Source organism: Tyto alba, unplaced genomic scaffold (assembly GCF_018691265.1).
Source record: "Tyto alba isolate M040663 unplaced genomic scaffold, T.alba_DEE_v4.0 Super-Scaffold_2, whole genome shotgun sequence".
Classification (NCBI taxonomy): Eukaryota; Metazoa; Chordata; class Aves; order Strigiformes; family Tytonidae; genus Tyto; species Tyto alba.
The window spans coordinates 63,699,174-63,712,622 of NW_024881282.1; the positions used below are offsets into that span (position 1 = coordinate 63,699,174).

Consider the following 13,449-nt stretch of genomic DNA (forward strand, 5'->3'; position numbering starts at 1 on the left):
ATTTACTACCAGCTTCCACTGTACTAGAGGTACTGTAGAAACACTATCCAAAACATCCTCATGCTAACATCACTAAAGTCACCAAGAAACAATGTTCCTTTTGTAGAGCTACCAGGAAAGATCTTCTGCAGCAGAGAGTTGTTACCCTGTACCTTCCCAGAAGCTAGATACCTAAGCATCGCCATTTGAAAACAGAGCAGAAGCTCACAGCTCAAACACTCACCCCAAACACACAAAAGCCGTTTCTACCTCAGGGGGTTAACATCTCAATCTCTTCTCTACCAGATGAACGTAAGATTCCGTCTCAGTGGGTTCCTGGCCAGATTAGACTATCTTCTTTTCTCTCTTTTAAGCTACTCCATTAGGTAAAACCGATTCAGGATTCACTCGTGTGGAGACATGCACATAAAGAAGGGGGAAGGACCAGTGAGGGAATCCATCCCAGAAGAGGGCAGCTGCTGGTTCCAGCCTCAACTCTGGCTACTTACACTATGCTAAACACATACTTACGGTAAGATGCATGGAGACAGAAGATCATGCATAGGCACAACACTTGAATACAGCAGGTTCTGCCAGCCCCCCTGTCTAGCATTTGATCACCAGCTACACGTGCTCTGGTAACATCTATCACACCAAGCTACTCTCTGGAGACAGACAATGAAAACGGTGCCTTCTCCTCCTGCTCTGAAACCTGAGGTGAGTACCAAAGTCCTCAACTCTGAGCTGGTAATGCTTTCAAGCACACATAAGTGTGGCACTAGATGGACCTACATTTTAAAACTGGACAAGATGAGGCACTAGAACAGAACAGCTTTCTCTCAGTTTGACTCAAATCTTTCCCATGCTTCAGTCAAGAGCAATCAGAGCTTTTCAATCAAACAGTACAGGCCATAAAGGGGAATACTACTGTCACACCCAAGACACTCTAGTCCTTCTCTTTTTCATCTCCTCATTTTTCTCAGATCACTTCAGGGAGAACACAGCAACAAAAGCAAGAATGGCACTTGCTTCATATAGCATCATTTGGAATCCAACACCATAGTTTCAGTTCTTCAAGAATGAATGAAAAGGAACAAAAGCTGCTTTCCTTCTCTGCTAACGCCCACTGGGATTCACAGGCAAGGGAAAATTTTGCTGTATCAGAAGTCAATCACCATGTTAGTTCATTTACTGTGCATTAATATTTATAGAGGAAGAATTGGGATCAGTATTTTACTAACTCATTTCTCTCACCAGCATTGCCTTTTGAAGCATCGTGGACTTGATGGCTATCATTACAAATAGAATTTTTCACACTCTCAACAACTGCAGTTTGTTGCTCTTCACCAGTATCTCTCTTCTCCTGCTCCTTCTCTTCTTCCTGTTCAGATGATTCTTCCTAAAAGAGATTGACCAAAACAGCTGGAAAGATCAGATCCATCAACTTGAAAAATACTTTTCTTGTGTAAGACAAAGGGGAAACTTTGTTGAGCTTTGTTTTACAAGGTCTTCAGGTTTTCCACAGGAATATATATGATCAGACAGCAGTGCCTAATGTCGTAAGTCTCACCCCTGCTTCTGCAAAGCCCTTGAGAAGCACTTCCTCATGTCAGTCTAACACTAGCTTCATTTAAGTTACATCATTCTGAAACACATTCCTTCTTTTCCCCTACTCTGCTCCAAGGAACACCACTAGCTTCCTGCTCTCAATCTTATTCAAACTTCATTTTGTTTCTTCACTTTCAGCCATGAATTTTATTAAATGGCACTAAATCTTCACAGATAAGATCTGTACATACAACTGAGAAAAATTTAATTGATTCCAGAAAAAGTCTACTGCCTGTTCTTTTTCCTGCAAAACCACTGTAACCAATAGAAAAAAAAATACTGATAATACTGCCTGATGCTATTCTTCTAGCCAAAGCAATTTCTTAGGTATAAGACATTTTCTAATATCAAAAAGGGATTAACAAGAGATAGATATATGTGAAGGACAAGTATTAACAGAAATCCAGTTTACCATTTGTTTCTTTCTTATATTACCTTTAGAAAATTCCCTTGTGATTGAATCATCCCTATATACTTACTTCGGTGCTCAAATGAAATGCTGTTCTTAAATTTTCTTCATGCCTATTTGAGCGGAAGCTTTCACATTCTTGCTTCAGTGCTCCACAGACTTTATTATCTACGTCTTCATATTGCTCTTCTTCAGTGTCTTCACCACCTACATGTTCAAGAACAACAGAGTTTGGGTTTTGACTTTCAAGCCTTGTTTTTTTTGTAGCTGACCAAGAATCGTTACCACTTTCAAAGCCATCACTGAAGCTTGACTTTTTCTCCTTAAGACCATAGCTATCTGCGAGAGGCTGAGGTCTCTCTTTTTTCCAGTCTGTCATTTCAGAGTCTGCAAAACAGGAGTCAGCATTTTTGTGAAACTTCTCTTGAATCATGCTTTTCCTGTTCCAACTTTCTTGTGTATCTTGCAAATTATTCAGATTTTGAAAGACAGCTTGTTTTGGTATTGACTTGCAAGACACTTCATTGTTCATTTTCTTTGGAGACATGGCAGTTATATTTTCCTGCAACCTTTCATAACATCCAGCTATAAAAGACACAGGAGGATCAACAGATTCCTTCACCTTTTCATCAACTTCTTTACTTATTTTATTGTTATCACAGACATCTCCAGTTCCACACTGATCTTCCTCTTCATACTTAGTGTTACTAAAATACTCTAATTTCTGGTTAATTTCCCCTTTAGGTTCTGTTTTTTTCCCTTGCTCTTCCTCCAGTATGTCATTTGACTGACTTTCTTCATCTTCCAGATCTTCTTCCTCCTTTTCATCTTGAGTAAGATCTTCATCCTCCTCTTCTTCCTCTTCTTCTTCATAATCTTCCTCCTCATCTCCATTGTCATTTTCATCATCTTCCTCCTCCTCCAATTCTTCTTCCTCCAGGTTGCTTGCATCTGAGACATCTTGATTCAACGATTCTTCACATCCTCCTTTGTTCAGATTTGCATCTGATGGGGTTCTTTGTTTGAGGCTTTTCTTTGGTGACTTAGGACTTTCGATTCTAGAACCATCACCATCATCTTAAAGCACAAGAAAAAGAAAAATGCATGTGAACAAAATTTGTTATGTAAGTAGTAATAGGCATGTTATCAGATTAATGCACAGGAGAGAATTTATCTGGGAATGTCTGGAAAAGGAGCCAGGTAAGGGATGGACAGGATGGAAGAAGGATTTGACCAGGGACAGAGGCTTAGGAGGAATTAATATGTTCATTTTAATTATATTAGTCATTTCAGAAATAAAAAAAAAAAAAAAAAAAAAAAGTACTGTGTTTTCAAAATGCTACTTTTCTCATTTACTATAGCAAACGAACAAAAAAAATTATAAGAGAACCCCCAATATTTAACAAGTCTAATTTTATATATCAGTATATCATGCAATCTCTTCCAAATAGCTTACTGTTTTTCCTGAACTGCTGGGAAGCATTCATTAACAGTGTCAAGTTTGGCTTCTGGAGCTTCTGTAAATAAAGACTCATTTAAGCAAAAAAAATATATATTTTTTTTAAACATTAACAACAACAAATCCTTTGTTCACATCAAATCTTGAACAGTCTGTCCTTCTGATAGTACCCAGGTGCTGGCTCCATCCTATGCTTCTAACTACACAAGCACTCCTCACATGCACAATTCAATGAGTATTTCACCTTAAAATACACTGCAGGCACCCTTCTGCAAATTGTTTCCAAAACTATGTTTACATGCATAACAGTTCTAAAAATCTGTTTTTAAAATCTGTAATACTTAAGTTAAATTCGGCCATGTTTAAGACCACAGTTTCAGGATGCTTACTTGCAAATGTGTGCAACGCAAGTAACTATTAAGATGCCTAGACTTAATGCATAAATTAGTCCCTGCAAGTACACGTTCCAAAATATCCCTAAATTTCAAAATCAAGACAGAAAAATGCATCATTTCTATTTAAATCAGTGCAAGAAAATTAAATCATATTAAACCCAAACATGCTTGCATCTCCAGCATTAGAGTGGGTTGAACTACTACACTCAGGTTCCTCATCACTGCAGAATCCCAGCGCAACAGAGTAGATGCTCCAGACATCACTGCAGAAATTGATAATTCTTCAGAACATTAGTAAAAACAGTAGACATGAGAGCTTGTAGCTGACAAAAAGAATACTACCTGAGCATTCAAAAAAGAGGGAAAACATGCAGTGTGAAATTACATGCAAGCATGGAATGCTATCTCAGAGAAGAAAAAAGACGACCCATTTGAATAACTCGTCTGCTGAGTGCTCCTGAGGAACCTGACAAGGAGGAAAGGAGAACTAGGTGATGAAGGATTTCAGTAGATCTTGATAAATTAATGCCCTTTTTCTTTATCAGTTAGGATTCTATCAGCAAATTTACAGGAAACAATGTTTGAAGAACAGAATAGGTTATAATAGTAAATTATGAACTTTCAGGGTCTGTAAATCTGACTCAAATAAACAATAAGAAATAAAACAATGTGGTTGTTTATCTCGTCACCTGTTGCTCTTTTGCCCCAAACCACAAATCTACTGCATGCTCTGTCACAGATACAGGTGGTTTTGGAAAAACTCACAGCAGAAGAAAGACTGGCAGGCCAGAGACTGCTTCTAAGGAGAAAACAATATTGGCTGGAACTGCAGTTTCTTTCAATCCCACAGAAAACTTGCCTTCAAATCACTTAATTTTACAGGACATTTTTCCTGTAAACACACCATACCTTGGGGGTAAAATCAAGTTCTTCTTCCTCAGAAGTATGCCAACTGTCATCACTCCCCTCTTTCTCAGAGCTTCTTAAAAAGCAAAGCAAAATGAGTACTGTGTCTCTCAAATCACTCCTTAAGTAAGTGGTTAGTATTTTTAAAGTCTCACCTTATTGAGTCTCCTTGGGAAAAGTCATCTATTGCTGTACAAACATTAATTGATATGTTGAAATTAGACTTGGCATGCTAAAAATTAACCAATACATATACGTTTAACATGGACAGCTCTACAGGTCATAACAGACTGAACTTCAGGTAGTCAATTCAACACAAGACAGCACAAATGAATGCATTTCTACAACAACTGCTTTTGAAAGCCAGACTGAACTAAAAAAAAAAAAAACAAAAAACAATCAAACAAACAAAAAAAAGACCAGACTTGTATCTCTGTATCTTTGGACTCTTATACCTAGAATTTTAAGAAACATCCCTAAACTAACAAAAATAACATAGTGTGAATATGTTACGATAGTAAACAGTTAACAAAATGGTGGTGGTTTAGCAAGACAAGTAAACAAATCTCCAAAGTTCTCGTATTACACACATGAGTACACATCACATGCAGAGATTTTATTATTTTATGTAAGATTATGCTATATACTACATTATATGCTGCTTCATCCAGTTACAGATAATTTTGAAAAGGTAAAGAAAAATCAAAAAGTATAATCCAGATGTAAAGCTTCTCCTCAGGTAGAAGAATCACCAGTTCTCTGCACTGCACCAAAAAGGGTATTCCACGGATGAAAAGGGCATATTACACTTCAAGCTTCAGTCAGTGTTATGAAGGCAACTTGCATATAGGATCATAGGATAAATCAGGTCAGAAGGGACCTCGGGAAGTGTCTTAGCAAACTGCCTCCTCAAAGCAGGCTCAGCCATGAGGTCAGATAAGGTTGCTTAGGGCATTATCCAGTTCGGTCTCAAATAGCTCCAAGGAGGAAGACTGTACAACCTCTCTGTTTTACTGTCCTTATTGTGGTGAAGCTTCTCACATCCAGTGGGAAACTCTCATTTCCATTTATGCCTCTTGTATCTCAGCCTCCTGTCATGCACCACTAGGAAGCATCTGGCTTTGTCTTCTCCTCAATACATAGTGGAAGCTGACTTCAAAGTCACCTCTTCTCTAGGCTGAACAAGCAGTTTCCTCAGACTCTCCTCAAAGGGCAAGTACCCTGATGAGTTTGATGGCCCCCCGCAGGACTCACTGTTGAAAGACCAGTCTCTCTTACACTAAGGGCTCAAAATTATGCCCGGGGAGCTGGACACAATCCAGCAAGTGCCAAGTAGGGGTGGACAATCACTTCCCTCAATCTCTTGGCTATGCTGCTCTTAATAAAGCCCAGGATACCGTTGACCTTCTCAGCTGCCAAGGCACCACGCTGGCTCATTCTCAGCTCACTCTTTGCCAAGGCTCTCTGGGCCTTCTCAGCAAAGCAGGTCTCCAGCCAGGCAGCCCCAGCATGTTTTATGTCAAGTGGTCGCTCCTTTCCATGGGCAAGACTTAGCATTTGCCCTTGCTGAATTTTGTAAGGCAGGCCTGACAGTCCATTTACCCAGCTTGTCAATGTCTCTCTGAATGACAGTGCCGCTCTGAAGCATGTTTACTGATCCCCCCAATTTGGGGACATTTGCAAACTTGATGAGAGTGCACTCTAGCTCATCACTGATGTACTAAAGAAATCTGAACTCCAGGAATCCAGCCAGAAGAGCGCTAAAACCTCTCAACTATCAACAACTAAGATGAAATAAAAGGGCTCTTCAATTTCCAAGAAAGAAATGAAAAAACAAACAAATATAACCTCCAAATAATAGCTATTTCAGCATTCTACTCTTGACAGGTGCCTTCAGCTGTATTTTCAATTACTACAGTTATAATTAATCAAGCCAGCTGAGTAAGTGATCTGAACTTTTGCTTTCAATGTATAATAACTTTAAGTAATGATCAAATCCAGGTCATACTGTCCTTTAGAAGGCAAAACAAAGTTCATGAGCTATCTTTCAGACAGACCTTGATGCCCTACCATAGAAATGGGATCTAGAAATGCAGTCTCTGGGGATTGCTTGTTTCTACTTTAATTTAAGTCCATTTCTATTTTGGAGTTAGAGAATAGAATATTTTTCAAAAAGTTATTTACTATTAATAATGAAACAAAGCAAACACTCAATCCAATAATAAAGGACCCACGCAAAACATGCAAGCAAATAAAAAGCACCCAGAGTCTGCTTTTAAATCTAATTTCTAAAATCAAAACCATCAAAATAGGGACCTCTCAGGATAATAAACATCATAGATGTGTTAGTATTTGTACATTGTACAACATATCTCATATTTTAAATGCTATATAGAATACCTTTCCTTGATTTTCCTGTTCTTGATGTCAGGTTAGGAGATTGTTGCATTCCTATATCCATTTAGGAAAAGGCATGGAAAGGACAGATGAAACAATGACAGAATAAATTACAATTCCCAGAAATTTGGAAAACATAAGCAGTACATCAACAAAGCTATAGCAATGAGAGAATGTACTGTGACTACTAGCCTACTCTACAGTTAAGTGCTATAAACAAAACAAATCACAATCTGCAGAACTCTACACTCAAGTGACAGTGTCAAACAGTGTAACTTAATTTACTTGCTCCATGTAAAATACCATATTCCAATATTGTGAAACACAGAAACAGATTATCAGAAATTTATTCCATTGCTAATTTTATATTTCTCTCAACTTCACCAGTCCTCATCTAGCACAGATGGCAAATGCAATTCCCTCATATTTGTAGAATGCTTTATACATACAGCACACTCAAAATCTCTGCCTCTAAATATCCCAAAAATAACTAGGTGCCAACAACTAAACTTTGGAGATACCCTATCCAGAAATTTTGAAGGAAATCTTGGCTCTTGGTACTCATACCACCATGCAACTTTGAGCCATTATGTTATTTACACTCACTCATTTCAAGTTAGTTACAGCATGTTTGTTATCTCTCACTGAAAAAGCAACCCAGAAACTTGTTGCCTTAAACCATCTCACCTTAAAAGTTGTGTCAGTTGGTGCCCGATGCAAACATAGGCCCCTCCTGCCTCAGTTTAAAGATATGAGAGTCTTGCTTATATTGATTTGACCATGTTCACACACAGAAGCTATGCCACCAGCTGTAATGTAGACATGACAAGCAGGCAGAATGTTCCCCCAGGGCTATAGGGCAGACCACAACTGGACCAAAATGGGTGCACTGACTGGTATGAGTGTCATGCATGTGTGCTTGTATGCATGTCTGTGTTGTGGAACGTAAGTTTTAGAATATAAATCATTATTCACCTGCTCTACCATCATACTTAGTAAAATTCTATATTTTAAGTCAATGAATGGTGTGTTCTGTTACTGCAGCTACATGACACCATATTTTTTTCTGAAAAGGTCGTAACATTTGTCTCAGAGCAGAAGGGAGTCCTGCTTATATTGATTTTACCACAAATACATGGAATGGATGTGGCAAAAGCACTTCTATCAAAAATATACACTTAAAGAGTTAAGAAAGGACCTCAGGATAGTTTCCCACCCCTTCCTTATTCTCAGTTTTCTTAAAAAGTAATACAGGACAACTTTTCCTGACCTCAGGAGATATAAATCAAACTGAAGCACTCATTCATTTTCCAAGAGCTCTACGATGAAAAACTAAGTTTCTGTAGGAACTTGGGGAAACACTGAAGGAACAATACATTAATATTCAGTGCCAGAGCTGGAAAAAAAAAAAAAACTGTCATTGCAGACATAATAGAATCTGAATTCTTGCCTTTAGAAAAATTGCATAATTATTATTTTTTGGCGTAGAAATTCCAACTTCGTCTCTAGAGTCAATAGTTCAATATACTAAGGCTGGAAACCATTAATTTGGAGATTTTTGCAAACCTATCTGTGATTAATAAAAAGGTTCATGTTCTGACAAAAAGTAAACATTCAAATAAGCAAGAGCCAATGTCTTACATATGCTGCCTAGAGAAAAATATTTTGAAGAATGCTTAACAAATGCAAAAGCAGCAAAAGGAATGATAACATTGAAGATTCCAGAAAAATAGTACAGAAGAGTAAAAAAGAAAAGAATTCCAAAGCTGATGTTTCTCTGGTCTCTCAAGATCATCCCAACTTCTCCTCTAACAGAAGCTTCAAAGCCGGTTGCTGCAGCGCATCAAAGGGACTCTCATGATGCAAGACCTGTGCTTTGTGGGTGCAAGCCAGAGACCGCAGAATTAATACCAATAAATGTTCCCTATATGCTACTAATTTCTCTTGCTTAACACGCTGGGGTCATCTTTTAAGGGACTGAGCACAAGGAGAAAAAGATTCATACTACTCAGGAGAAAAACAAGCCCTACTAGAAACAGACTGAGAACAGTGTACACTCTTTCTACTCCCAAGTCCTTAACCAACGTAACATTCTCTTCACACTTCCTATGCCTCTTCAAATGAAGATAAGTAAAGATTTCCCATAACATCGGGGACTTATAGTAGTAGCATCATTTTTCCAAGGAAAGGGGCAAATCTTTTGGTTTGAGAACCCGTATTTCCCTGAGGGTATGTTAGTTTTGGAATAACACAACAGTATTATTCTTCAAGACACCTGTTTTAAAGTAACGCAGGCCTGTCAGCCAGTACAATGTGGTACCACAGCAATTCTCTGCATGAACAGGAGGCAGTAAGAGAGTTACTGTTGCTTGGGTGAAAGTAACATTCTGCTGATCAAACTACCTGTACCAAGCCCTTTTTGGGAAAACAAAACAAAAAAAAAAACCCAAAACAACAAAAACCTCTTCCTTCAATTTATCAAGAAACTTTACAAGTCTCCAGCTGGATCAAAGCAACTGTTCCCAAGTCAAAGGAAGAATGTTTGGCTCTAAATTAAATTCCTGTATTTGTGAAATGTCAATGAGGAAAAATATCCCATGCTTTGCTCATATTTGTTGACAAATTTAAAAGAGGAGTAATGAACTGTGTTTGAACACTGCTGCCAATTTTCCACATAGCTCTGATATAACACACTTTAAAAAAACAGAAAAAATAAAACGTCTCACTATAGGGCCTGACATGTAAAGTACAGGACAAACAATTTCATTTATAATAAGACATTAATTTTCTAAGATTCCTCTAGGGTTATTTGAGCTCATAAGCATAGACTGGATTTTAAAAACTCACTGAAGGAGTTAATTTTTTGATCACAAGGCAATTTATTTGTTTTTCTGCATCACAATTTCCCAAAATTACTGACAGTGGAAGAAAATCATCTTTTTTATTGTAAATCAAACTATGTCCAAGAAGATACAGGATACACAGACGCTGCATTGTTGTTGCTAACGAAGTTACTCTTCCAAGACAATTTTTCCTAAATATGTCTCTACAGCACTGACACAGAAACAATTGTAACTGATGCTGAGAAACAAGATGACTCACTAGGAGGAGCTCAGTGCAGGTGAAACTATTAATATTAAACAGACACACAAACTCAGTGCAAATCAACAAGACATGCATCTTCCTGCTAATTCACCTGTTGCTTCCCAACTACAGAAAGGTGAAAAACTACTCAGGATGAACCTACTAATTTTGCAATTCAATTTTCAAAATCCGAATGGCCATCTGTAGATAAAAGTGTAGACCTGAAGAACAAAAACACTCTCACCTAGTTCCTTCCCTGTCCTCCTTCTCTCTCTATAGGAAAACATATGTAGATGAGCAATCTGACAGGCAGAAGGCAACAACCCTGTAAGTGGACATGTAGCACACAAATCACAATTGCCTTCACAGCCTGACAAGAAGCACCTCCAGCTAGCAACAAATAAGCACATTTACAAAACTTCTTGCGCTACTCCATCTGATGCCTCCACTAAAGTCAGTGGTGAACACAGTAGGCATCAACATTATGAACCACCTAAAGAAAAGGCCACAGTGATTTTCCTCATGAGCTCCTCCACAGTTAAGGATCCTACCTCCTCTGTCCACAGCAGGGGCACCCAGTGTAAAGCCAGCAGCTCCTGCCCGGTGAGGAGTGCTAAGTACCACGATGCTTTGTGCACCACCTGCAGAAGCTTCTCCTGTGTTTTCCCAGTCTGCGTATTCTGCCAGTTGTTTACTAAGACTATATAGAGAAAGAAAGGAAATATATTTGGTAAAAATAATCTGTACCATTTCACAGAACGGTTAACAATCACTTAATATCCACCCTACACATATTCACAGCCATATGCATTCATATACTCCTATGTATTCACTAAGGGCAATACAGAACTTACTGCATGACTATTACATACTTCAGTATTCACTACAGTCACATGCATTCTACAGATGCATATTTGTACCTACAAGGTTGTTAACTCCTGCTTGGTACATTTTTTCCAGCCTAGCTTTTAAGCACACATAACCACCCTAGAGAAGGAACACCCCACAGGTACAAAGCTATGCATAAGAGGAGTAAAACTGCTTAGGATTTTAACAAAAGGAATATCAGTTACATCTCCTCTGAAACAAAAGGCTGGTAGTTCCTCATCATTGAAGTGGAAGTCAGTAAGGAGAGTGGTGCTGGTCTGGGGAGAGGGTTTACATGCATTTCAGATTGCTAAGTTCCACCTCTGGATAACTGTAGGGTACAGACACTTTTTAAAGTTTATATTGGGCAGATGTGAGTTTAGCAACAAAACCTGAAATCTAACAGGTAAATCTGAGTGGAAATTTTCCTTAACCTCCAAATTAACGCTAGACACAGGAACAATCCATATCAGAAGACATCACTGAGCACAGCTTCAAGACAGGTCTCAACACAGCATTAAACCTCGGTGCCATTGCCAAAAATGTACTAAAGCCACTCTGATAACTGACAACTTATTCTAATGATAAAGTTAAAAATTTACCTAGAATATCCATGGATAACAGCATAATCCTCAGCTGTCCATCCATTAGTGTCTTTATGGGAAACATCAGCACCATATCGAAGAAGAACTTTTACCAAATTAAGCTCCCCACCAGAAGCAGCAGTCATAAGTGGGGTTCTGAAACATCCAAAAATATGATATGAAATAGATCATTTTACACAGACACTGTAATTATTTTTACTCCCATTTTCTCTTAAAAAAAGTATTTTCCCCCTTTACTTTAAAATAAAAGAAAGAAAAAGCAGTTTTCATGCAGTATTAAGAACAATAAAATAAGAGAGGAAGACAAGATAATTAAATGTTCAACCTTCAGACAGAGCTTCCACATAGACAACACTTACATACAAACTATGCTGCTATACCAGAGATGGTTTTTCAAATTGAGGCAACACTGCTGAGCTAACAGCACATTCCCTGCCAGAAGGGCCATCACAGACAGTGCCTTCTTGCAATCCTCAGTGCAGAAAGCATCCACTGAGGTATGACAGCAGCCAAGTGCAGACTTGCTTTCATAAGTCACACAGAAATAGCTCCATCTGTGTGGCTCCTTGTTTTTTTTTTTTTTTCCGGAGCTCATTCCCACACCTCTCATCAATGCACCCTAAAGAATACTAAAGAGTATTTGTAGAGTTTTGACAAACCCCTCACCTTTCACACTGATCTCGAGCATGCACATTAGCTCCTTTTTTAAGCAGAAACTCTACTATCTCTTCATGACGTTCAGAGACAGCAAGAATAAGCGGGGTATATCCCTCCTGAAAGGGCAGATAAATAAATCAAGTTTTAAAAAAAAAAAAAAGAAATCAAAGTAAAAAAACCCTTCAAGAGAAATATTAATGCAACTTTTTGAAGGAATTTCCTTAACAAGTATAAAAATCTACCTTATTCTGGGCATCAATGTTGGTATTATGCTCAAGTAACAGCCCCGCTACAGCTGTGTTAGGAGATAGGACAGCCAGGTGAAGGGCAGTGTTGCCATCAGCATCTGCCAGATTTGGGTCAGCACCATGCTCTAGCAGAACAGCCACACATTCTTCTTGCTGGCACTGTACTGCCTGGAAACAACACAGAAAAAAGGAAAAACTTCCAGCATTTACATTTCACTCTGTTATAATTCCACCAGCCTCCTGATGCTGGAGAATTCTATCTTCAGAGATTAGCTAACATATGTCTATTCCATGCCAGTCACAATATGCATGTTTCTACACAGATCTATGTAAAGCATCCTGCACGATACATAATTAAGTGCATAATCAATAAACCCCACTTACAAGAACATAATACATTCCACATACCTTCATCAGTGGCGATCTGTTATCGTTGTCAAAAAGATTTAGCTTACACTTGTTTTCTACTAGATACGTAACAACATCCACATGGCCACTTGCACAAGCGAGATGCAGAGCTGTCCTAAAAGTTAAATATATTAAATTAGCACAGACAGACAACAAGAAAAATCATCTCAGGCTGTGATAAATGGATATGACCACAGGTTTCACTTTGCAAAAAGCAAGATTAAGAAAAGATTTCCCATTCTATTACCAGTATCAGCAGTTGCACACCAAATGCCTAAGGCTGGCCAGCAAACACCCTCCACAACATCCACTTGATAAGGTGACATTTCCTGCAGCTGTAGAACTGAATCTGCAGAAACAGATTCCTGTGCCCAGGCATCCGTCACTGCTTCCTGCAAGACTACATGCATGGCACAGCACCACAAGC

The 13,449-nt window shown here is 38.5% G+C and overlaps 1 protein-coding gene across 11 annotated transcripts in view; it reads right to left on the bottom strand.

Moving 5' to 3' along the window:
* LOC104356780 (ankyrin repeat domain-containing protein 26) overlaps positions 1 to 13,449 on the bottom strand; it is a 62,402-nt gene that overhangs the window by 45,186 nt on the left and 3,767 nt on the right. For 7 of the 11 annotated variants that reach the window (XR_006165261.1, XR_006165263.1, XR_006165262.1 and 4 more), the window contains exons 2-12: positions 13,023 to 13,137; positions 12,609 to 12,782; positions 12,376 to 12,482; positions 11,707 to 11,844; positions 10,789 to 10,937; positions 7,157 to 7,207; positions 4,912 to 4,945; positions 4,760 to 4,832; positions 3,453 to 3,513; positions 2,067 to 3,073; positions 1,234 to 1,378 (exon numbers count right to left, since the gene is read on the bottom strand). Coding sequence is in view for 8 of the 11 variants with exons in the window: in XM_042791940.1 (XP_042647874.1) it covers positions 1,234 to 1,378; positions 2,067 to 3,073; positions 3,453 to 3,513; positions 4,760 to 4,832; positions 4,912 to 4,945; positions 7,157 to 7,207; positions 10,789 to 10,937; positions 11,707 to 11,844; positions 12,376 to 12,482; positions 12,609 to 12,782; positions 13,023 to 13,137 (2,054 nt within the window). In the remaining 3 variants the exon portion in view is untranslated. Of the gene's footprint in view, positions 1 to 1,233; positions 1,379 to 2,066; positions 3,074 to 3,452; positions 3,527 to 4,192; positions 4,293 to 4,759; positions 4,833 to 4,911; positions 4,946 to 7,156; positions 7,210 to 10,788; positions 10,938 to 11,706; positions 11,845 to 12,375; positions 12,483 to 12,608; positions 12,783 to 13,022; positions 13,138 to 13,449 lie in introns of those variants that run through there. The other 4 variants (XM_042791935.1, XM_042791938.1, XM_042791939.1 and 1 more) reach the window with 4 other exon arrangements.